General features: G+C 35.7%; 1 protein-coding gene across 1 annotated transcript in view; it reads left to right on the forward strand.

Annotated features, from left to right (window-relative positions):
* LOC137391863 (G protein-coupled receptor kinase 3-like) overlaps positions 1-27,186 on the forward strand; it is a 70,829-nt gene that overhangs the window by 26,151 nt on the left and 17,492 nt on the right. The window contains exons 6-11 of the mRNA XM_068078407.1: positions 2,262-2,323; positions 8,447-8,498; positions 8,601-8,692; positions 12,630-12,729; positions 23,527-23,739; positions 25,287-25,381. Of these exons, the coding sequence (XP_067934508.1) occupies positions 2,262-2,323; positions 8,447-8,498; positions 8,601-8,692; positions 12,630-12,729; positions 23,527-23,739; positions 25,287-25,381 (614 nt within the window). The remainder of the gene's footprint in view (positions 1-2,261; positions 2,324-8,446; positions 8,499-8,600; positions 8,693-12,629; positions 12,730-23,526; positions 23,740-25,286; positions 25,382-27,186) is intronic.

The raw sequence follows: 27,186 nt of genomic DNA on the forward strand, positions 1-27,186 counted from the left end.
TCTAATCTACGGCCTTTTCGTAATGGCTGCGATTAACTGTTCATTTTTGAGCTTTTAAGAGCTTGTTATCAGATTTCCACATATTTTGCACCCACAACACAGCAGAGTAAGACATGGTGAATCTTTTGATACCAAATAACTGTAATATGAATTCTGTTGCATGTAAACCTTTAATAAATGTAAGTCAACATGGGGTGTCTTCCACTACTGGCGCCAACTTCTGCTTTAGTCATCAAACCTATCTCACTTTCACGAATTGTACACTACAAGATGACATAAAAAAACGCTCATCTGTTTTTAACAGTAATATTTTAGGATGTTTATATATAGTTTACTGTATAATAGTTTTTTATTTTTAGTATAATAAATATTTACCATTCTCAAGATGGTCAACCTGAGCAATGATTAACTCCCAAATGTTGGTTTTCATTTAGGATCTTTTGTAATTTTTATGTGTTGTGTCGTACAGGACTGGTTGTGCTCTTATTAAATCTATGAACAATTCAGTGTTCATTTTGCTCTTTCAATCGTAACAAAATAAAAATTTGTTGTCGCTGTACGTTGTAAACATTGTCAAAAAAAAATTAGCACCCAGAGCATTTCATTCTGTGAAAATCAACCAATCGAAATGCTTCTCGCATCGGATGAAGTTCTGATAGACAAAGTCTACCGTTATCGCTCAGCATCAACTTGCTGGACGAGTTCCAGAGCAGATTAGTGTCACGCCGCACGATATCGTGCACCATATCTATCGTCTAGTCCAGCTATGGCCAAATGGCGGGTCTAGATCTGGATCTTTGTAGTTTTTTTGTGGATCTTTCACGTTGCCTGTTGAAAAAAATTTTCAAGTTTTTAAAAAAAATCTGATTTAAAAAAGACTTGTCAACTTTTCTTAGAATTTTTGTAAATTCGTTGTTTTCACCAATGAATTTTGTAAAAAGCAATCATAGGACACGGCTCACAAATACTCATTTGCGTGAACTTTAAGGGTTGCTAGAAGTAGCAAAAAACTGCGTTTTGATAGTATTGTGAAGTCAAAGCCCATTCATCATCTTTTTCACTGATATCAGACACATTTATTGCAGTACATTCATTCACTGATTTATAGTCCAATTATTTATATAAGCAAAAACTTCAAATCGTGTTTAAGACCTTGTGTTAAGATGTGCATTAGTAATTGCATGTTTATGTACGGTAAAAAATAAAAGCGCACATCTACAGCTCGTTGTGGATCTTTAATGCGTCAGATTTGGCTGTAACGGATCATGGCCAAAATCATTTGGCCATCCCTGGTCTAGTGTGTTTGAGCCCTTATAACTAAATAGTTCCTTGAGCGTCCAGTGTGCTGTGAGAGTTCATCAGGTGTAATAACTGTATGTACAGTTATTCTGGAATTCTAGGAGGTGGTTGATTAGCTCAGACGTTAAGGTGTTTGCCTGTAATGCTGAAATTCTTGAGTTTGAATACCATAATCTGCAATTTTTTCCTCATTTTCAATTCTGGCTTCGGACAGACCCGGCTCTTGTTATAGTAAAGGTGATATCTAGGTGATATCATATCTATATCTCACGTAGCCAGTTAAGGTGTCTACTGTAGGTGATATCATATCTATATCTCACGTAGCCAGTTAAGGTGTCTACTGTAGGTGATATCATATCTATATCTCACGTAGCCAGTTAAGGTGTCTACTGTAGGTGATATCATATCTATATCTCACGTAGCCAGTTAAACCAGTAACGTGTGCAAATGCCTAAAGCCTTGTTTCCATATACGTTGCAAAGCACCGGCTACAGCATCGCAGGCTATTAGCAGTGAAATGGGAACCTACGCATCGGGTACCTCCGGTAGTTGCCGGCGGTAACGCAAGAGTTTAGCGCTGTTCACATTTCGCGAAGAGCCGCTGGCGAAACTTTCCCGAAATGCACTGTACAGGTGAAGGTCAGCATTATCGAAACGGCATGGCAAGCGAACATTTTTATGCCGTTATTAACGATGCAGCTTTATGTGAACATAAGCCACCGAGCCTAGCGTCACAAGCGTTTTGCTGTGCAACATTGTCGTCGGAGTCTCGCAATTGATATGGGAACCAGGCTTTATGCTTCTCTTCCAATTCCCAGCCATGTGGCACATCTCATGGCCATTGGTCAAGAAAAACTTCTCAGAATGGCAGAACACCTATCCTGCTGTCGTGCATGAAGTAGATCCTTTATTTTGGTGAGATAATTTGTGAGATAATCTATATACGAACCTCTTTTTTGTAGCCATATATAAAAGAGATCTGCGATTCCCTACGTGGATCTGTCTTTGATGGATTCATAGAAAGGTGAGTGGCTCTTTATTCATAAAGTGATCCATACCGGTATTCTCATGGTGCAGGTCTATCCTACCAATCATTGGTGCGTGAGACCACGGTCAACATGTTTGGGTTTTTTATTCTATCTAGATTAAGCCTAATCAAAGCATGTCATCAGCGCTGTCATCATTTGTCTGCAGAGATTTTATTTTTCCTACCACTTTGCCAGTGTTATAACAGACTGTGTTTGATAAAACCTTGACCTTTTTACTATTATAGTCTCGGATAGCACCTTTGTTTATCATTAAAAATTAAGTCTCAAATGACATTGACATTCAGTGGATCGTTGAAGTCTTCAACACCAGAATCTATCAAAGACATCTCACCCCTCAACTGACGTGCTTTTTCTGCGTTGTATTTAAATTTTCTATAGATAATACAGCAACTAACATCCAAATTGATTTAAAAGATTGAACATTTTTTTATTTTTCATCAATAGTGCCACTGATCTAGTAACTCCAGGTTCAAAGCACCAGCTGACGAATCATTGGCTGTAGAAGTTGGAACATCTACTAGATCCCTTGTCTAGTTTCATTGCCTCTCAACAAAAATTAAACCCTTTCCAAATAGTTTCATTCATGATGGGTTTGCTTCTTGGCGAATCGTTTTATTGATACTTTTGTTTAGGGTTCGTGGTGCAGTTTTTGTTGCCTAGTGGTATTTTTTATGGCAAAAATTAATCGACAAAACAAAAGATTAACAATGTCAAAGATTAGTAAACATTTAGCAATTAGCCAGCAAGAGTGAAAATCGATGAAAATCGAAACAATAATATTGCTTACAGAAGAAAGTCAGTATTGAAATAACAGTCTGAATCGTTTTCAACTCACCGATATTTATGGTGATTAGAATGTCACTCTTATTCAATCCCTCTGTAGCAACATTTACCTTGTCCAGATGTAATTATTTGTTGCCATTTATAAACTGATGTTTACTGTTTATTTATAGCTAAAGTGTTGACATATATTTATTTCTTTTAATATCGTGGAAAAACTTTCACATCGCAGCTTAATCTAAAGAAATATAGTGCAAATCAATTAATACGTTGGTAGAAACAAAGTATGTCCAAATGTTCATGTGGAATTTTTTGCTACGCCTTTGGCTGGTGGCAACCATTTGCAAACACCAGTTGTTGCAGCATCCTTGAATGTTTTAAAATGTTTCATGAAAAAGCAACTTCAGAAATGCAAAATCATGCTTTACACTGTAGCATTATCCAGAAGAATAGTGCTGTGTGATAACGTCTCATCACGAAATAATAGTTTTGTGCAAAATTTTATACATCGCACTCAGGATCAAAATAAAATAGTAGTACAGAATAGGAGTACAGTAGACGCTCCTATAACATAAATTCCAGATAGCATACAAATTTTCTGTGCCGCTTTTGCTTCATACAACGTAAAAAATTCCATATAAGGTAAATGTCAAGTCGGGCGAGTTTTCAAAATCGATTTGAATGTTAGTTTAATTCCCTGCACTTGCGGAAGAAAAAATGCCATGCGTTTATCGTTATATTTATTATAACGCTCCATTATAACTTTCGCGACATTCTAGTTTGTAGTAGTAGATCGCTGAATATTTTGACAAAAAGGCGAATAGGATAGCTGCACAATTGTTAAATACAAAGGCGATCGGTTGGTGCAGGTGTTACAGCGTCGGTCTAACAGTCTTAATGTCACGAGTTGGAGTATCATCAAAAATTATCTTTATCCTAACCTTGACCCCCTAGAATCCTAGATGGTGATAGACGACGAACAGGTAGAACCGCTTTTATAGTAAAAAGATTTTGTTGTTTTGCCTTATTGTAGATGTACAAAATATTTGTTATTAGCTTTACTTTGTAGAATAGACTTTGCTGTTTAGAAGAATAAGCAAATCAGTGTAAATTAACGTCAAAAATGTGCAGTCCTTATCAACTTAATGTAAATTCACCGCAATCACTGTTGATAAAACCAGTGAGATTGATCATGAAAAGGAGAAAAGTTGTCGATGCAAACCAATAATTTTGCAGCTATGGCACAGCCCACAAATTATAAGAGTTAAGTAAAGTTTTTCCTTATTGCATTGCTGAAGGGGTGAGTTTGGAAAGATCTTGGAACGCATTAGGCGATTTACATGTACTTTACAGTTCTTACAACGTAAATTCCCTATAAAGTAAACGTTTTAGGAAGTTTACTTTTTAGATAATTAACGGAACGGATTATTTACACTACTGTATTCATCCGCCTATGGCTAGCTATTGCCACAAACATACCTGTGCAACAGTGTCAACAAGAGTCCATATTTGGTAATGCATATGGATGGTACTGTTACATAGCAAAGACCTGCTGCATCATTGGCTGGCAGCGTTTACTTGCTGTCATTAAACTATGAATTGTATTCACGAAATTAAATCTTGTCATCACTATTAGAGAGAGATAAGAGGTGAGTTGTTATTAGTTGCCAGTAGACAGCCACTGAAAGGTACTCAGAGGTGCTGCCGACCATGAAAATCTGCTTTTCAATCTGCACCTTTTGTTTGCGCTGCTGCCACGCATAGGCAGCGTTTCTCTGCATAGTGTTGTAAAGCGCACTATGTTTCCATGGCTCAGTTAATCCGCGAGTTTGCATCATTCGCAAGATGGAAGCAGCAAAAACCCACAACTCAAATGAGCTTTGCCATTCAAAGAGTTTTATCAAATGTTTCGTGCATGCGAAAGATATAAGCAGCACTTGCGAAAGATGTGCAAGAAAATGTTACGCAAGCTAGGTTATTCCATTTTACACATTTTCTACATTCTGGTCATTCGTATTTAAAGCCTGGTTTCCATATGACAGCGCAAGGCGCGCAACAAGGCGCACGACGTCGTGCGTAAGCCAGTTGGGATATGGAAACGTCAACGTCAACGCACAACGATCGCGTGACGTGCTTACGCTGATCGCAAGGATCCAACAGAATGGATCCTTGCGATGGGTGCGCATGATGATGTATCCCACAATACACCGCTAGACCTTTTCAACCTATCCCACAATTCAAACGGAGGGCTGTGTTCTGAAGAAATCGGTCTCCCGTACGAAGGAGTAAGCCTGGTTTTCATATGACAGCACAATTTCGCAACGGAAGGCTGTTTTTCCAAAGAAATATGTCTCTCCTACGAAAAAGTAAGGAAATTATCCACCCTGTCCAATGCAAGCATGGCGCCTACGCGTGATATGGAAATACTGCATCGCAGCCCAAGAAATGCATTGCGCACGATCACTGGGCTGCGCACGATCATTGCGCTGTCATATGGAAACCAGGCTTTATGAGCGTGCTGCTAAGCAAGACAAGAGTGCGTCGCTAACGACTTCTGTTGTAGAATTCCTTATCTTTGTGCAAAAAGTGATCGCGGCAATCCGCAACGCGCGAATATGCATTGACACACTTATGTGCACACAATTCCAAATCTGCACATTGGAAACAGTGATAGCCAACGTTTCTCCGCATAGTTTCTCTCTTGTTTGGAAGTTTACTTGAGTAGATATTTCATCTGTTAGCACATGTTTGGAGAGATTGAATTAAGCATAGTTTCCTCGCTCTGATGAATCATCAATTGAGGTTCATCAATGTGATTTGCTATGCTAGTCTCATCGTATTGTTACAATTGGTTGAGTAAATGTTACTCGTACGTCAGAAGGCCACCGCAAAGACATCAAACAGCTGTACGCATATTTAAATGAATAGATGCCTTCATAAGGTTATTTGACATTGGCCAAGGTCAGGAAGAAGGCCGGATGTGTTTCATTCAATCCTTAGTAAGAGAAACGAGCACTCAGCTTTGAGTTGTCCGTGATGGCTGGTACATGTAGATGGCGCTTATTAGGGAATCTATGCATTTTTCGACCTTCAGGCATTTGTCACTCGCATGTTAGAATATATACTACCCTAGGACACTTATGTATTCGCATCATCTAACTTTCGCATTTTCGCGGAGTCATCCTCTCGCGAAAATTTCATGAGCAAAACTAAACTATCATAACGAAAGAGCAAAAACACGAAATTAAATAGCTTTGTTCATTGATATCCACAATAAAGTCGGCATATTAGAAATGCAGGTAATTTTCGTGTGTGGTGGTATTACTAACCAAAATTAATAACAACCCTCACCAGGTCCAACCATGTTATACAGTTCTGGTTGGGAAGTTGGTCGTTATCTATTTTCTTCTTCTTGGGACTTGAGTGTGAAAGTCATGGCAGGAGGGACCTAGTGATTGATAGTCCAAGGAACAAATGGCAGCAAGCGATCAAATTGAATTGTCGATCTCACCCACACATTTCAGCCTGCGGTTTACAAATACAAACTAATCCCAAATTGAAAATTTTTTCTGACTAGCTAACTGTACCTCAGGAATCTAATTTGTTTGTTCCACTGCATTTATTTTCACATCACTATATTTTTGCACTCATCAGAACCGCGAAATTGCATTGCAGCGAATTTTTACTCTGTGTGCTGCTCACGAAACTAAATACTAGCAAAATAAAAGTGTCCTAGGGTGTAAATATTAAGCCGTAATAGTTGAATGTAGGACTTCACGGTTTCCAAAAAACCATCAGACAATTTAACATTGCGAATAGACGGTTTGTGATATATCGCAATATTATTATTATGTGAAGAATTTGTTAATTTTTGTTAACCCTTTGGCGGGCAGAGCGACGGTTTTGTCGCTTTGCGATACGGCTGCTAATGGGCAGTGCGACGTTTTTGTGGTTTTGGTAACGTATTTTATTATTGCAGTTTCTGGTTAGCTAAATGCCATTTTTTGTTTACTTTTTTTACCAATAGCAAGCTACGATATAGTAGTTTCGGTTAGCCTCAAAAATTGACTTTGAGGTTGGAAAAAAACGATCGTTTTTAGCAGTGATGAATAAATAAACTTTCGAAAAAAATTAGAAAATTGTTCTTAATAATTTATCAACTTTTATTTTTCTTGTTTCGGTTTTAGCTTTTATTTACCAAATTTTTTGAGAGTTTGACTTTAGTTTACCGTCATGGCGACTTCTAAAAGAACCTCCCGAGATTATTCTAATAAAGCAAGTACTAGTACCGAAATTACTAAGAGATTCAGAGCTGACAGTGACTTTTTAGATTTAGTAGCAAGAGATGACAGTGAATCAGGTTTGAATTGTGATTGGAATGACTTTACATCTGGAAGTGACAGTGATGAAAAGGCTGGTAGCAGTAATGATGAGGATGTGAGTAGGAGTGATGCCAGTGCCTGGAAGAATATAACCAACATAAACAGAGATAAATCTCCTACAATTCAGCAGTTTATAGCAGTGACAGGCCCAGTATTTACTCCAGTAGATGCTCAACCAGTAGAGTATTTTGAAAAGTTTTTTGAACCTGTCAATCCAGGAAGTACATTTTTGTGGGAGCTCTTTGTTACACGAATAAGTACATGGTGCAGACTGTGATGTGGGCCTTTGTTAAAGAGAATGCTTTCGAAAATATCATTCGTAAATAGACAATTATTATGAAAAGCATATATTTTATGTTATACATTTTAATTTGTTTATAATATATATATATGCCTATGGACATATACATGTATACATATGCACCTTTAAACATAGATATATGCACATAATAACACACAGAAAAGTGTATGAACCTTTTAAAAGAAAATTGATTTTTTGGAAAATTAATTCGCCCATGGGAGTCTGATTTAGTTTTGAAAATTCGCCTGCAAAAGGGTTAATATTTTTTGCATATTTTAATTTAGGAAGAAACTTTTTTGTGTTCACGATAATTAAAAACAATTATGTTGTGAATGCCTGAGTGGGTGGAAGGCCATGGAATATGAGTTTATTATAAGACTAGAAGGTCAGTGTGTTTTAGTTGCAGTATCGCTCACTCTGAACGTCATCAGGTGTGAGATAAATCGTCATTACACAAGTACATTGTTTCTATGATTAGCAATGTCTCTTCAAATGGTGGCGATTTTCAAATCGTCTCCCTTAAAAATTACCACTAAACATTTAAATTGTCATATCATGAAGCTCTAACTACAAGTACAATCTGCAGTTGAATGTATATTTTCCTCAATCCATTGACTGTGTTTTCTCTTTTGTAGCGATAAATATACAAGGTTTTGCCAATGGAAAAATCTGGAATTGAATATGCAGGTAAGCTGGGCTATTCAATAACTTAATTCAATAAGTTAGCTTATAATAAAAACAAAACCATGTTCTCGGATGCTTCTTTAAGTATCGTCAACTCTGTTGCAGCTGACAATGAATGACTTTAGTGTACACAGGATTATCGGCAGGGGTGGCTTCGGAGAAGTCTATGGTTGCAGAAAAGCTGACACAGGAAAAATGTGAGCTATATATCTTCTGTAATGCGAGTCGTCTTGGCATGATCTGGTATGGGTGGAGACCTTTTTGGGGTTTATTCTTTGCCTTTTTTTTCGAAACCTTGTATGCATTTCCAAGTATTTTTTCTCTCTTTTTAACCTGGTTCACATATAGTTTTCGACTTATCACAAGTGATGCGAAATATTTTACTTTTATAGTGTATTATATGAATACTGTGGTTGCAAAGTGGAGAAGCATTGCTGACTTTTTAATTGAACAAATAGCTGAACTAGACTTTGGTGCGATGTTCTGCGACCAGAAATTCTTTAGGGTTCAATTATACGTCTCGTAATGCATCAATAGTAAATTTTTTCACCTTTTTCGCATAAACACTTTTCTTTTGATTTATTACTTCATGAAAAGGGCAAGTTTGTTAATAAGTGCATCACGTGTGAACTTTTAATTTTTTGTAATGTCATTAGTTAAGCAACGAAATACTGATAAAACAACTGCCACATGTACTGTGCTTCACACCAATCTGATAAATACAGCTTTCAACCACAATCCATTCCAGAAAACTGTTTGAAAACCCAAGTTGTTCTAATTCTGAAACTTTCCTATAACAAATAATATACATGATTTTAATCTATTTCAAAACTAGAGAGCCATTTTTAAAGCTTTTTTACATTATGTTATACCATAAAGTATATACTAGCAATTTGCAGCCTGGATTATCTGCAGTTATCATCCGCCCTGTGGCTAGCTTCAGTGATTTTAACATGCAATAGGCCGGTCTATACAAATCTTAAATTATGTTGAGTTTCTGCCAACGTTTACACATTTTTCAAAAACTTTACAACTCATTCAAGTTGACCCTACTTATTACTAGCTCACTATTTTGTAAACATGATGCAAACTCTTATGCCAAACAATATTCGAACTGAATTTTATTTTTTACTTTAGTTTCCAAAAGTAGAACACAGAAAAATAATATCATCATGGTGATATAATTTAACATTAATTTTTATTACATGTAACACAAAGTTTGAATTGATTATGTTATATAATCATTTACTATTTAATAAAACTATTTATTAAGAAAGCCATTTTATGATGACTTGTAATGTTATATTAGACTGCTTACAGCAATCATGAAATTGAACTCTTGGGAAGATTCACTTCGGTCGTTACATAGATTTTAATTTTTTTTGCCAATTACTCCCTTCTCCATTAAAAAAAGTTCATAAGCATACACCCCTCTTCATCGAGGTGTTCTTCATCAAACTCACATCCTAAACCATAAATTACTTTATCAATTATTGTATATCATCTTCTAAGGTATGCCTAAGGTGATCTGAAATCTCAGTTAGAAATTCCAGATCTGGAAAAAACTTCATATTTTGGGCTATACCTCGACTTCTATTTAATTCATCAACAAAATTTAAACTGAAACTAAGAGCTGAGGCTTTTCTCTATCACAAAGTTTTGCCTTCTGAGTAGTTTAACCAATTAAAGTCGGCCAATTTTGACTGTTTGAGCTAAAATGAGTATGCTCGTCAGCTACATAGAGAAGATAACTCACAACGAATATATGCATCATCAGACCTCAGTGTTAAAGGTTGACTTGCAACAAAATTTAAATTACAGTTATTTGGTATCAAAAGATTCACCATGTCTTACTCTGTTGTGTTGTAGGTGCAAAATATGTGGAAAGGTGATAACAAGCTCTTAAAAGCTCAAAAACGAACAGTTAATCGCAGCCATTACGAAAACGTCGTAGATTAGAATCCCTTTCCAAAACGACTCAAATGGGACATAGTTAAACAAGATGGCTTCTGTTTACACTTTCATGCAACCTTATTCGTCGAAATATTTTCACAAATATACTTAACGCATTCAATAAAACCATGTCTATTGTCTCTATTTCATCATCATTGTAATGCTGTCATTTTGAGCACTAATATTCCTAAACCTACCGTAAAATTTGTTTAATTTTTTAATCTTAGCTTGAAGGAGTGTATATCATTCTCTAATAAACATGCCGACCCTGTTGGTCACCTCTGATAGTCGAAAAATGCTGCAGAAATTATTTGTGCTGTTTGGCGGGAAGTATGGGTCACATGATCAGATTACAACTAGACTATTAGACTAAACTGAAACAAAACTGTAAAATAGCGAGCATCTATGTTTAGTAAGGGCTCTTCGGTAAAACCCGAAGTGTTTGTCATAGACTAGTGCTACGAGAAGTTTTATATTGAGCCTTTTATTGGCCTTTCAATTCCAGTGATAACATCACATGTCTAAACAATAACCCATTCTGATCTACGGCGGTTTCATGATGGCGGCGATCACCTGTTCGTTTTTGAGCTTTTAAGAGCTTGTGATCACATTTCCACACATTTTGCACCAACAACACAGCAGAGTAAGACATGGTGAATCTGTTGATATCAAATACCTGTAATGTGAATTTTGTTGTAAGTAAACCTTTAAGAGAGCATGTAATATGTTAACTACTTGGAACTATTCATGGAGAAGGCTGGACTAATGAATATGTTATCATTTCCGCAGCAGCTCCAGATTTCTGTGCGAAATAATAAGGTTTAGAAATGGCTTGCCTGTTTCATTCTAATAAAATATGAAATTATCATATTACAGTAATATATTACGCAAATTATAAAATACAGTGTTTCATAAACCTCAAGAAGTACCTGCGTACAGTGAAATACGATAAAATAGTAAAAATAACGAAAGAGAGAATGAGAGAGTGTCAGTTGGGCAACCTGCCCGTGCTTCCCAGTTTTGGTGGCACATTTTGAGGAGAAAAGCTGGCTTGCAGAGTTGAGAATTATTGTTCCGGATCCAAAACAAACAAGTTAGAAAGTTCTTTATCAACCTTCCAATTGTTCGAGATTTGAGGTTTTCGAAAACTGTAAAATTGAGGTTACACTTTACATGTAAACCAGGTCAACAGCAAATAGGTTTTATCAAAGTTGGTAAAATTGCAAACAGTATTTGTAAATCTCCCATCTTTAGTTCTACTAGAAATAACAAATACTCATCTGTTTCAATTTTACTCAAAATACAGAAATACGAAATGCTTCGTAGGCAATTGTAAAGATGCTTAATAGGTAGTATTAGAACACTTCATCACATAAATGTCAGACTGAGTGAGACGAATCGAAAACTGGTGTCGACAGGAATCAAAATAGGAAGAGTTATCGCTGTTGAAAACCTGTGAGATTCTCTGGTAATGTCTCTTTTGAATTCCTTTCACACTGTAGTTTTCAAGAAAAGTAAACCTGGGCACCATAGACAAGTAGCTTTAAGAGAGAGCGATCACATGATTGGTAGCTTGAGCCAATAATAACTCAATCAGTTGACTTGTGAAATGAGCCTCGCTGTTTCATCTCAGGATTTTTTTTAGTTATCTTCAGATTATTTGTCAAATAAATGCTTTATTGCATTTATTAGTATTAATAAATAACTACATGTACTTGTGTTAAATGTATACTAAAAATTATGACATCGGCATTATTAGAAGTTCTGAATAATAGGTTCGTAAAGCAGCTAATAAACAAATTACTCAGTTTCTTACTCGAAATGAGTGATGAATGACGGCTAAGTCCATGAGTTTCATGAGTCCACCCCTGGTTCGACCTTGACCTTTATATTAGTGGATGTTCTATATGGCCCCCGGATACTTTTAATTTGATAAAAAAAAACTTAGAAAGATTACCGTGTATGTCATGCAATATTCCTGGACATCACAATGATATAACTATTGGGATTTATCTCCCTCAGATTCGTTATATTCAGTTTTTATAATATGAAGCAGCTTGATAGATGATGGCAAGTCCTTTCTCTATGCGCATGTTTAGTTCCTGTCTATGGAATAGACAAACACTGCAAGTATAGGTGTTAGTTTACTCACTAGTGCATTTTTGTTTGACTGTTTTGTAGGTATGCTATGAAATGCCTAGACAAAAAAAGGATTAAAATGAAGAATGGTGAATCCCTAGCTGGTAATGAACGAATGATGCTGTCATTAGTTAGCACAGGGGTGAGTTGCCTGTCATTCATAACTGGGTAGTATCTAGAGGACTATGCTAGACCAGGATATCTGTGATATATGCTTGTTGTGAGTTCCTCCCGCAATATGGGTAGTCATCGGTCAACTATGGTAATTCATTCCAGAAAACCTTTAACGGTTTTTGTCATTAGTCGACCAGACTTAACTGATGACTACCTGTACACTTAAAATCGCGTGTCCGTTAGTACTAGTTCTCGTACGGTAAAGATATAAGAACAAGGTATGTCATTTCATAGCCTCTTCCAAGAGTACTTTGTAAGTAGTGATCAAAGGTAGCTAAAATCAGCGGACATGAGCGAGTCTCAAATCACAATGGCTCACTATAATTAATGCGTAAACCAAGTGCAGAATAATTCCTTATCCTTGAGCTTCGGAGCGCCAGCGTCGGCAGCAGTGATCTTATAGCGCAGTTGTTAATAGCGGAAGGCTTCTTTCCTTCTCAAGAGCTTCCTCTTTACCATCAACAAAGAGCTTATAAGATGTTTAGTTCTTTGTCAATAGCGCCTGTCTTCACATCATGGGATTCTCTTAGGATTTATTATTGACTTCGTTTCATCTCGTCCATCGGACCGGGTAACTGTTGAAGGAGCGTAGCTTACTGGCTAGCTTTGGGCCTCTTCCTTTTATGTCAAGGACTATCATCAACCATTTCCTCCTTCATTAAAGATGAACTCACACAAAAATTTGGTGGATTTTGTCAGAACATCTAGCAATAATAGCAGATGCTGCAGATCATTTGTTGGTAAGATCATAAGTTGGTAGAACAAAATATGTCCAAATGTTCATGTGGAATTTCTCGTACGCCTTTGGCTGGCAGTAGTCATTTGCAAACACCAGTTATTGCAGCATATTGGATTTAAGGAAATGTCTCATGAAAAAGCAACTTCAGAAATGCAAAACATTTTACATACTGTAGCATTACCCGGAAGAATAGTGATGTGTGATAATGTCTCATCAAGAAATAATACAGTCTTGTATAAAACTTTCAGTGCACTCAAGATCAAAATAAAATGTAGTGCAATAAAACAATATGGGTAGGGTAGTTATTGCCACAAACTTACCTGTGCAACAGTGTCAAAAAGAGTCCATATTTGGTAATGCATATGGATGGTACTGTTACATAGGAAAGACTTGCTGTATCATTGGCTAGCAGTGTTTACTTGCTGTCATTAAACTATGAATTGTATTCACGAAATAAATCTTGTCATCACTATTAGAGAGAGTCAGCATTTTACTATCATTTGCGATTGTTGTTAATTTTTTAGGTGATCTGATTGTCAGGATGTTTCAAGATTAAAATCGACAAAATTTGATCACAGTTTAAATGCGCAAAAAAAAATGTGTCGAAATGTTGTCGCTAGTTGCTGTCCTTGTTATAGTTGATGCTGTAACTTGAACACAATCGACTTCTGCAGTCAAGTTGCAGCATTATGCGTCTCTATTCTCTTGGTTTCTTTCTATAGATGTCATAATCACACTTTCACTTGATCTGAGTGTTTTAACTATAATCAAGTTTTCTCAATTTTATTCTTAAAATATCTTGGCAGTCCGATCACCTCAAACATAAACAATCGTAAATAATAGGAAAATATCGATAATTTCAAAATCATTCCCTCATGATATAAAGTTTGAAAGTTACAGTTTGACAAAGTTTGAAAACTTTTACAGTTGTTTTATTTTCTCTCTTAATGTATGTTAAATACAGAAAACACTTTTCTCGTGTTATTTAGTTTGAAAGTTAGAATAGCAAATGTTGTTATATGTTAAGGACAAATCAATTTTCTGTCCAAAGACTTTTTATTACCCAGGCAACGCCGGGTGGTACAGCTAGACGAAAATTAGTTCACATGTGATTTGTTTTGGCTTATCAAGTCGTGCAAGCAAATGTACAGCATAGGTTTTTCTTACGCATGTGGTTCAAATGCTCTTGATGTAAGCAGTGATTTAGAGATATGTTCCAACGAATGCTACGATCGATAGAAAAAACTTTTATTTGTTATTTTTCCTTTGAGGCGAGCAAGAAGTTTAGGTTGATCAATCCAAAGGTTAGAGGCATAGAGGTATCAATAGAGATAGGAAGCAAAACTCACTCTAACTTAAACTAGATGAATTTAAGCTAATCTAACTTATACGCTTTTCTTATCTCTTTTGACTTTTTTATTTTGGTTTCATTAGTCGTTTCCCTAAGCACCTTCACTTACGAATTAGCAATATTTTTAGATACTTTTAACATCGTAACTTAAATTAACAACGGAAAATATGAACTATTTCTTATGATTTATCATTAGTTCATAGTTTTTAGATATATGTGGGCTGATTATCCGACAAGTCTACCTGAGACCAGTATTAAACGTATGAGATTAACGGTAATCGGTAGCTGATATAAATAGGTAAATTAGACATTGAGCTTCTCATCTAAAAAAGCTGTTCTAGCTCGTATTTGGTTTTTTATTGTCTTGACTTTTTAACTGGAAATTTTAAAAAGGTTCGAATACATGCGTATTACTATCTTTCTTATTGAACTATTGAAAATATTTAGACAGAAGCACCTTGACATGAAAGTTGATCAGCCCTTTTTTGATTTTTAATTGAGTTGTGTTAGACAAGTATTACATAGTTATACATCTATGTATATATTTCTCAAAGTTTGTCGTCTGTCTGTTGGTCTGTGTGTCTGTCCCTTGGTATGTCCAGCTATAGCTATTAAAATCTGGTGTTAGACAAGTATTACATAGTTATGCATTGAACATAAGAATACATAGTTATTAAAACACAAGCATTATATCAAAATATAAAATCAAAAACTTAATGGGAGAAAGTTAATAACATGCAAAAAAATGATACTAAATAAGCAATAAAAAAGAGTTAGTAATTGTCACATTACTTAAGAGGCGTGTGTACAAACATGTAGACTCAGCAAGACATGTGTCCAGAAGTAGAGATAGTGATAGAGACATGTGGCATATTCTAGCATGGACCAGGTAGAGTTTAAGTTAATTTAAACGTTTTTGTTTTTACGGTTTGGTATTAATTTTTTTTAACCTTTTCTTTTTTATGTACAAAATCTATGTGTTTTGGGAGACTTCGAATCCTGCATGTCCGAACTTACTAGAGACCGATATAGCTCATACTATACATTGTCTATTTTAAACTTGTTATGATCATAAGTAGAGGTTTGAGTATATACTGTATATGTAGAATGTCATACTAGAGTTGTAATATTGCAATACCTAAACAGAATGTTATAACGATGTTTTAACAACAAAATACGTAGACATAAATCGGCAAAGTAGTTTATAACAATAGAGTACACAGACATAGAATATGTAAATGTCATCATAGTTTTTGCAAGGATAGGCTACTGTAAATGGACATAAAATATGTCATCCTGGTTTTTAACCATAGAGTACACAGACTTAGAGATGTCTTAGTGACTTTTGTAATGATAGAGCACATAGACATAGAATATGTCTTCATCGCTTTTGTATCAATAGAATTCACAGACATAGAATATGCCTGTGTTTTTTGTAACAATAGAGTACCCAGACATAGAATATGCTTTTGTGTTTTTGTAACAATAGAGTACACAGGTGTAGAATATGCTCTTGTGTCTTTGGTAACAATAGAGTACACAGACATAGAATATGCCCATGTGTTTTTTATAACAATAGATTACACAGACATAGAATATGCCCATGTGTTTTTTATAACAATAGACTACACAGACACAGAATATGCCCTTGTGTCTTTTGTAGCACTAGACTACACAGACATAGAATATGACTTTCTGTCTTTTGTAACAATAGAGTACACAGACATAGAACATTTACCAGGTGTACTAACAATAAGTCATTCAGACATATAATGTTGTAACAGATTTTGTGACATTCTAGTATACGAACACGGAACGTAAACGGAATGAAATGTATAGAACGTTTTATAAAAATAGCAGTGAAGGGCGAATATATGAATTGTCATGTTAGGCTACAGATATAAGATGTCAGTACGCAGTTCTTGTCATTTGTCATATTGCACAATCACCTACGCAGTCAATTAACTATATATAATAAGGAAGGCTATATTTATTGGTTTAATATATTTATAGAAAGGCAACAACTTTGCCAATAGCAGTTTATCTGAGGTCAGCTAATAGTTTGTAACCCGCATAGTTCACGTTTGTCGCTGCTCTGCTGTCTGTCGGAACGAATAATAGTGTATAGACGATTCTCTGTGTGTAATATAAACCTTAATCTCACCTTTGCCTCTCTGCAGTTCATGTTAGCGATAATTTACTGATAATTATAGCCTCTATCCAAAACTAGTCTTTTATCGAACTTCTAATGGATCTGTTTTTGTGAACCGTAAATTTGCGATAGTCGTCAGTTGGTCTGTGAGGCTTCATAAAATCAATTGTTGTGTAATCGATTCTATGATGGCTCATTTTATGTGTTGATGACAGTCGATATAATGACTAACGCCGCTGTCGCTAAATAATATAGATAACTCAACCACTAGTGTCCACAAATTGTCGGCATTTTTCTTGCTTCGTCATGTTATGGCTTCTTTTTGACGGTATTGCCTTTATCATTCAGGGCAAACTTATTTTGATGAGCAATATTGTTTTAACAGGGTCGATCTTTCAAATTGTGGCGATTTAATTGTGCTCTTTAATGCTTGTCGATCTTTGCTGATGCATTATCTGTCTGTAACTATGTTTTAATCGATCTTGTAATTTAGCGACTTTTGGTCGATCAAATTGTATCAAGGCCAGTGGCTCATTGCGTGGGAATAGTTTGATTTTGTGTGCTTATACTTTCATGCCATTGAACAGCTAACATGTTTTCAGATAATTTTAATTTGCTTCATTCATTTTATCCAAATTGAAACACCAAGATAATTTAAACTCATCTATATCTGACAGGATAATGTTCACTAATAACAAACATTGTATTTTAGAATCATTTAAATAGTCAGCTTGGTTTTCTACACCAATATTTGACAACTCCAAGTTATTGTGTCTAGTCTCACACTGAACTACAACGGGCCAATGTTTGTAAAAAAAATTTATTTAGGAACATCTCTATCTTGTTGGTAAAAGTCATATCTAGTGTTCAACTTTAATTATGAATGTAATAAATCAATCAGGATAGTAGCCATGACCTTGTGGTCTGGAAATCCTGACCTGCAAACAGCAGGTCAGTGGCCTTTTTTCAAGTCCCAAAAAAGGCCACTGGTGGTGTCAGGAACGTCATCCAATCTTAAATTTTTCTTTGCAACTGGGCATGTTTCCCTTGTCATTAGACTTAGACATCCAGCCACAATTTCAGAGACGTTTGTGCAACAATGTTCTTAACAAACACCACAGCCTCTGTTAAGCTGACATACTCGATTGTTCAAGGTATCGCTCACATAATAGATCTATTAACATGACAGCACTGCATTTTTCTGGTATTCTTAAAAAGTCAGCTTTTAGCTTAGCTCAAATCACCACTGAGATGGGAAAGATGTGAACATGTTTCCAGCAGCTACCCAACCCTTGTGTTGGATAAGGTTTCAAATACATTGGTTATTACATCATCTTCCACAGCATTGACAAAAAGCATCGTTCCTGGATTGTTACTATCAAGATAAAGGTCCAGATGGCTAAAATTTCAAAGTTTTTTTCTTCATAAAAATCGTTTTTGGTATCTGAGTCATTAGAAACACTTGTACCAAGATATCAGTTAATCACAAGGTTATCAGACACTTTCTGTTATTTGGTCTGCAAACTTGTGATTTGGAGCTGTTGTTCCTGTCAGCTTCAGCTTTGACCGAGAAGTAGTGCTGCCCTAACTCGTGATTGGTCGCTCACAACTAGTTGTAGCACTAGTTAATTTGTCTCTTGCTGCATTATGTAAATTCATAATTTAATGTGAGTCGATTCTCGTTGCCTTATGATGCGTTCTGAGGCTTGCAAACTTACAAAATCAATAAGGCTGATTAACTCGGAGGTGCGTTTGTAGACTGTGACACCTGCTTTCACTATAGCCACCACCCTGACAAGTTTCTAGATGTTTATTAAATTATAGCTCTGTGGATTTCTTTCGTAACTAAACCGTTTTCCTGTCGCTGTCGAACCCTGGATTGCTATTTATTGATTGGCTCATCTCAATCTAATTAGTTTTTTCCAATTCATCACGCTAGTTTGCTTTTAACAGCATGTCATGCTCTCCTAGGTTTCGTGTCACCAACCATAGGATGTGGAATAGATATAGGGAAGCGAGTCTTATAGTTGGCTTCTCCTGAATTCCATGAAATTTCCACTCCGTATGGATGATGGGATTGATATAAAATTTATTGTCACCTGTCGATGCTGCTAATAAGGAATAGCCAAGTAAAATTATGACTGTTGGAAGAAAAAGCTCTTTTTCCATAACTTAGTTCTATAATGGGATTGGCAAAGTGTTTGTGTCTGGTATAAGGCGTCATGAATTTTACGGTCAGGTGAGAATGTAATGGATGGTCAGGCAGTTTGAAGACTCGATCTGACTATTTTAGGCAGTAAATATCTAGCAAACACAGTTAGTTAGCTTATCAGTATTAAGGGCATTCAGACGCTGATCATAACTGTTCATATCAGGCAGCATAACATTAAAACAATTTTTGAAAATGTATTTTTTCTTTATCCATCATTGATACGAAGAGATATGTTTGCTTCGAGCTTCAAGCAGCGTGTGACAGAATAACCATTATACGATTCATGTAAAAGAGCAATAGGCCTTTTGGTGTTACACATATTCTCCTGAGCTGAATTCAAGCATGAGTTGATTGTCTAGTTTTGGAAATATATGAGTTGACATGGCTTGAAAATCGTTAATGATTGTCTATTGGTATGCCCAGCAGATTCACACTGAAAAAGCCAACAACTCTAATTATTCATGGATTTTCACTATTCGTGGAATTGTCTGCCCGCGAGTTTGTGAATTTTTAAATCCATCGAAAAATTTCATGCTGTAGGGTATCACGACAGGATTGATTCTTCAAATTTTATTTGGCTAATTTCTGACGATCATTGCAGGCAAGATATCAATTCATGGCTATATGTATATTAATCTTCTAATGTATCGACCTTTTGTCAATCGAAGTTTGGTGATAGACCGTTGCATAATGAAATCGTTTAGTTACAATTTCGCCATGCTATACACGACAGCTAAACCTGTAACAGAATCAAGGACACAATCTGCTTAGCAAGAGCCATTAGGGCCACATTCACCTGTTTACTATCTCTCAGGTCTCTCATTAAAATTCTCTCTTCCAGCCGCTCTCTAATCGGTATGATGAATACTGCATTTGGCTCGTATCGCATTTCCTATTTGATGGGCCTCTACTTTGCGCCCATGGTCTCATGTTTAGCTATTTCTCTTAAGGAGTTGAAGTGGCATAAAATTATCTCATGGCTAATAGGAGGAGGCAATTTTAGCTTTAGGCCGAATATTTAGGTTAATACTCACTAGAACTTCACAATCTATCGTGTTTTTTTTACATCATCAAGTCGTTTGCACATGCGCTCGTTCACGAAAAAGCCGCCATTTTTGTAGAAAACGATCGTTTTTCTTTGATTTATTAGCCCTTTTAAGTGTTGTTTTGATACAATAATAAAAAATTGCAAACAAAAACATCGTTTTCAAATTATCATTGCAAAAGCTTCGTGTTTCTAACGATAAAATTGTCTATAAAGATGGCCGACAACGATAAAATGACGTCACGAAAAAACGAAGGATAGGGCGATTTAATTGTTTAGTGTCAGCTTTTAACCAATCACCAGTCATCATTTAAAGAAATTGCCAATCATATAAGGGATATAATAGTGTAATGGCATTCAATTATGTAATCATCATTGTCTCACACCTGACGATTTTCAGAGTGAGCGATGCTGAAACTAAAATTCACGGACCTTCTAGTCTTAGAATAAGCTCATTTTATAGCCATCCACGTACACGGGTGTTCATGAAATAATTGTTTCTCATTATCTCAAACAGAAAGCGATTTCTTGTTAAGTTGAAATATTAAAAAAATAGTAACGAAAATTTACAAGTTTTTTTATTAAATAATAATATCGCGAATGGTCTATTTGCAATATTTTTGAAAACCGTGAAGCTCTAATGCTCACCCTACCAATTTCAAGAGTATTAACAAACACATTTTCATATCGCTACTAGTTACTACTACGGGACAAGCTTCAGTCACAAATTATTAGCTCCATTATCACTTTAGCTTCTCCTACCTTCCCAGATTTAGTTTCATGCAATTCGCAATGTAGTAGAATAAATGCAAATTCATCACACAAATTTTTTTTAATATTTGCGATTTATGTGAATACTGTAATGTTGAAAATGTACAATTATCTCACAAATGTTTAGCAGTATTAGACATTGCTACAATGATCTTGTGCGACTAGATTCTTGGATTTCGAGTAGAAAGCTCTCAAATTGCCTTTGGTTTTTATGTTGAACCAACATGGCTGCGCATGCCCACTAATTGCTGGCTTCTGAAATGGAAGAGTGTTGAATTATGTTCTTCCATCCATGATCAAGCAAACTGAATTGTGATAAAACTGTCGTAAGGCGTGTCACATTTTATGAGAACCTAGTGAATAGACTCCTATATGAAAATCTGGTTTTTACATTTTTTCTGTTAATACCAAAGATTCTTCTGCGGCCATAAACAATTCTTATGTGAGCATCAATTTGCCTATGGGGACACCAACGTGGTGTATGTAACTCCTACAAGCCTTATGTGAACACCAACAAGCCTATGTGAACACCAACAAGCCTTATTGGAAGACCAGCATGCCTTATGTGAATGATAGAGTTCTTTCTCACATAGTTAGATAGCAGTGCTCACTGAATTTCTATGTTTCAATCATTGTTTTTATTTAAAAACATAAATTAAATAGACATTCACAAAACTGGAGGGATGACAACTACAAAAATTATTTTCAAAGCATCCCGAAACACTAAATGACCCAAGAAATGTTCAAGGATTCACGCAATAGTTCAAGAACTATGCAGTAAATTCTTTAATTATTTGACAGACATTTCAGGTTGTCTTTTGCCAATATTTATAAGATTATAAAAACATTTAAAGGATTTACTGCATAAGTCTGTTAAATAGTTCAGTGAATCCTTAAAATATTTGACCATAATCGTAATACCGAGCAACGTTTAAACCAGAAATTCTTTTTTATCTGCATTAGTTTCTAAACGCAGAATACAGAAAAATAATATCATGACAATATGACTTAAAATGAATTTATAATTTCATTTAACATGAAACATTTGAATTTATTATGTTGTTATGCACTTATTATAAGACTTAATTTATAAACAGAGACGTGTTATGGCTTATAATATTATATTAGACTGCTTACAAAAATAAAAATAAATTGAATTTTATGAAATATTCAGTTCTAAGTTACATCACAATTATTTCTGACACCTGCGGACATGTAAAATCAATAATTTCTATTAGTGCATTGCTGTGCCATTGTAATAACTTACTAACTACTATTGCAAAAATAAATGTTCCTTTTATTTTTGTTACCAAGTAATCTCCACCTTCTCCATTTTGAAAGACATTCATAAGCATACACCAATTTTCATTGCAGTGTTCTTTATCAGTTAACTTGGCCTATAAACATGATATTTTGCAAAAATGTCAAAGCCATATTTGTAATGCCGTTACAATGAGTAATAGACCCATTGTCAACACAGTCGTTGCGATTCAGTTCGCCCTCACCAATCTACCACAATTATCTCCCTCGCCAATCTACCACAATTATCTCCCTCACCAATCCACCACAATTATCTCCCTCACCAATCTACCACAATTATCTCCCTCACCAATCTACCACAATTATCTCCCTCACCAATCTACCACAATTATCTCCCTCACCAATCCACCACAATTATCTCCCTCACCAATCTACCACAATTATCTCCCTCACCAATCCACCGCAATTATCTCCTTCATCAATCTACCACAATTATCTCCCTCACCATCCCACCACAATTATCTCCCTCACCAATCCACCACAATTATCGCCCTCACCAATCTACCACAATTATCGCCCTCACCAATCTACAACAATTATCGCTAAAATTGCTGTGTTTTTCTTTGACTAAAATTGAATGCTATAGCTGTGCTCTGTATGCATGACTAATTTAGTGTGGGAATCTGAAAACATCATGTACATGATAACAGGCTCTATCTGTAAATCTGATATGTTGGAGGCGCAGTACGATTGTAACAAAGTCATTGATATTGCTCTTTGGAAACTGCAAGCATGAACTCGTTCAAAGTTTTAGTAGATTTTAACAAAAAAGCATCAGTATTTTTTATCATTCATGATTATATCTGACTGCCAGGATGTTTCAAGATTGAAGTCAACAAAACTTGATTACGGTCAAAACGTTAAGAAGAAAAATACCGAAATGATATTACTAGTTGCTATAGTCGATATCGACTATTGCATTAAGTTGCAGCATTACGCGTCTCTTTTTTACCGCTCTCTTTGCAACTGTAGACGTCATAATCACACTTTCGCTTGATTTGACTGTTTTAATCGCGATCAAGTTTTGTCAATTTTAATCTTGAATTATCCTGGAAGTCAGATCACTTCAAGCATCAAAAACAATCGCAAAAAATAGAAAAATACTGATACTTTCTGATAAGGTCTACATTTTTATGCAAGCTCATCTTTGAAGATGGTATGGTATTTTGTTACAGGAAGGTTGCCCTTTCATAGTCTGCATGACATACGCATTTCAAACAGCTCAAAAGCTTTGCTTTATACTCGACCTCATGAACGGCGGAGATCTGCACTACCACCTCTCTCAGCACGGCCTCTTCTCAGACGAGGAAGTGCGATTTTACGCTTCAGAAGTGATACTCGGTCTGGAGCACATGCACAATAGAAATATCGTTTATAGGGACTTGAAGGTGAGCTTCCTGGAGTATCCTTTTTCTCGCTACTCATCGTAACGCCTCACTCAGTGACATCAATGAGCGTACTTTACACTTAATGATGAAGAACTAGGTTTCCATTGTGTGGATCAGGAAGATTTGGAATTGCGCGCGGGTTGAGTTATCATGTGATAAGTGTTTTAACTCTTTCGCTACTGCATTAAATTTTGACCAAATGATTATTCTGACCGAATTAATTCAAACGGATTTTCGAAAAATCGATATACCGCTAGTCTTTAAGCAATATCTCGAGAATCAAAACAGATATCATTTTACTGTAAAATGCATCTTATTCAGAACAAAATTCTCTACAAGGATAAAATTGTTTAGTGAATCCCACTTTCGCAAAATTTCCAACGCTTTCTTTGCGTTGAACGAACGCGGTGTGTTTATTATTGCCATTACGATATTGATCTGTTTTCCCATTTTGAAAAATAATTAGAAATGGAATTGCTGATCCAAAAGATTTTGGATTGGTTGCATGTGATTGGCAACAAAGTTGTTTCATCGGAGACAAAATTTGATTGGTCTAGCTAATGTGTGGGCTTCGTAATAAAAAGAAAAGTGAAACTCTATTGATGAGCCGATACATTGACTTACAGTCTGTATTTATATAACTACGAAAGCCGATACATCGGCTTACTGTAGTGAAAGAGTTTGTATGTTACAAACAACAATGGTGCTTTGTTAATAATGATAAGGAATTCTCTGCCAGAGGTCATAGCGATACACTCCTGTCTTCCCAAATTGAAATAGGAACGATTGAAGTGTGGAAAATGTTTAAAATGGAATAGCTTACACGACATTTGTGCACCATTCGCAAGTTCCGTTTCCATCTTTCGCAAGCATGAAACATTTAATAAAAATTTGCGACTAGCAAAACATGCTTGACTTGTGGATTTTTGCCACGGCAGACATTTGTTCAAACTTGCAGATTAGCTGCATCATGGAAACAGAGGGAGAACTATAGACGGTCCCTACTTTATCCCTGGTAATCACTCTAATTATTTTGTAACAACAAACCGATAAGCTTGTCAACTGTTTGTGGTGGTTTTTATGCGGCGTTTCTGTCTAAGAGTAAAAATAAAGAGAGATTTCAGGCTACACTATTGATCAGGTCTTAAGTGTTGTGCCATGAGATGTTACATAATGCCTATAAAATCGGAGCCGAAATAAGTAAGCGAAGTTATTAAATAAAATGTCTGAGAGAAATGGTTGCCTATTGTATAGCATCAGATTGCTAGGTAACCATTGAGTCAGGTTAAACACAAGCCGAAGCAATGTAGTAATGTAACCTTTTCATTGGGGTCACTTGTTGTGGCTCCATTCATTTGCCATTAGCCATTTGATATTTGTCACCTGCTCTTACATGTCATCGTCATGCGTTAGCTGTCATTAGTCCTTTTGCCATGGAATGGATGTGTTGAGATTGGATGTTCCTCATTAGTCATTTTAGCTGTTTTCTCGCCATGCCATTTGATTTGTTTTGAACATTTTGTGACAAAATTCTTTTTCTGCTGCAGCCTGCCAATATACTATTAGATGAGACAGGACACGTAAGAATATCTGACCTTGGACTAGCACATGATTTTTCCAAACGAAAGCCACATGCCAGTGTGTAAGTTTTCTGGTTTTACTCTATGCAAGTTGCTACCGCCTCACTGATAGATTGGTTGTCCAATGTGTATGTTTCCATGGTGCACAAGTTTGCATCAATGTGCAAGTCATCCGCAAAATGACTTGCAATAAAAAATGTAACACCTCCTGAAAATACAAAGGATTGTCTGCTCTTTTCCAAATATTGTTTAAAAGAACAATTGGCCATTCATAATTTGCTATTTTATTAACGTTAATAGAACTTGTTCGTTTTGTGTTCACTGCCCTCTCATCGAACAGCTGTCTAGATTTATTCAAAGAGATAGTTCGGTGAGCGCTTAATAACTACTAATTTAGTGTTGTCTTTTCTTGTCACTGTCAAGTAGGTACGCGCATGTAAGTCTGTCTCAACAGTATTACTTACCATTCACTATTTCTATTATTCTCTCTTCATAATACCAGACCAGTCAAGTTTGTTTCTCCTCAGTTTTTCACTGACTTCGGCATTCAGTAGCAATTGTAAGATGGGACAACTCCAAATTTGCAATCTTTTGTGCTATGTAATACAGTTTTAATACGCAATTAACTCGTTAAGGATACACATAGTGAAGGTATCTGTGTGTTTTGGTTGCATCAGTTATTTATCTAGTGTATCGTATATGCTCGTGAAGAGATGCCCGATTGAATGGAACTCTGGTATGATTAGTTCCACACATTTCGCATTCAATATCACCATATGCAGGCTCAAAAACATTAAATCTATCATTTGACTGTCTGCGTAAAATGGATATTTTATTATTCCACTAGATGGAAGGTTAATTGGCAGTTTTGATAGACTTTTAGGCAGTGTTTCGATAATAAATACCAGTGTTTAAAGATTTTTACCTACGTAATTTTTTAAGTAGTCATTATATTGAAAATTAGGGCATTTCTTGCTTTGAATTTTTTTTAGAAATTTATTATTAAATCGAAAATTACAGCATTGTTAATGGCATTGTTGGGCAAATAAGAATTTCAATTTTCCAATCAGTCTGTGATACTACGAGCAAGTGTGCATACGAAGACAGCTTGAAGCTGTGTCTGACATCACTCAAGTTTATTAGAGATTATAACTAAAAACCTCTCTCTCTTTCTGCTAGTTATAGATCATGTGATTAAGGCTGACAATCTACCTGTCTGTGTGGTCATAGGTTCAATACCTACATTTTGTCTTGACGCTTTTTTACTCTGAAAAGTTTGAAGTTGTAGTGAGATTCTCATGGTGGTAGTATCACGCTCTATATATTGCGTGGGTGTATGATTTGAAGCACAAAATAAAATCATTATAAACTGTAAATAATTGATATATTTTAGTGGTTGGGGATTCTCGGCATAATTTGAATGGGAAAGCCTACTTTGTAAATTCGTAAAGAAATTACCAACATTACTCAGGGTCAGCAAACTCCTAGAGCTAACCAGTTAGATCAGCAAAATATTTTCTGGCAGCCAGTGTTTAGTTTAATTAGTAGTTTCTTATTATTATTATTGATATTGATTATTATTTTTTCTTACAACTTTCATGGTTAGAAAATAAAAATTCCTTAGTTACACAACTTTGATTTGCTGATATTGACTTGAATTTCCAACGCACCAGTCGAGACAGTACAGGGTAGAATGGCTAGCCAACAATTGAGTATTTTAGCTCTCAAGTCAAAATTGTCAAGTTCTTTAAATGCTGTAGTTTGAAGTCTACTACCAACAAAATTAGTACAGACCACAATAGAGTGACAGTAATCGAACCATTGGACTTATATAGATAGGCTAGCATTTAGTTCGATGAATCTATTG

The sequence above is a fragment of the Watersipora subatra genome, chromosome 3, assembly GCF_963576615.1.
Source record: "Watersipora subatra chromosome 3, tzWatSuba1.1, whole genome shotgun sequence".
NCBI classification, from domain to species: Eukaryota; Metazoa; Bryozoa; class Gymnolaemata; order Cheilostomatida; family Watersiporidae; genus Watersipora; species Watersipora subatra.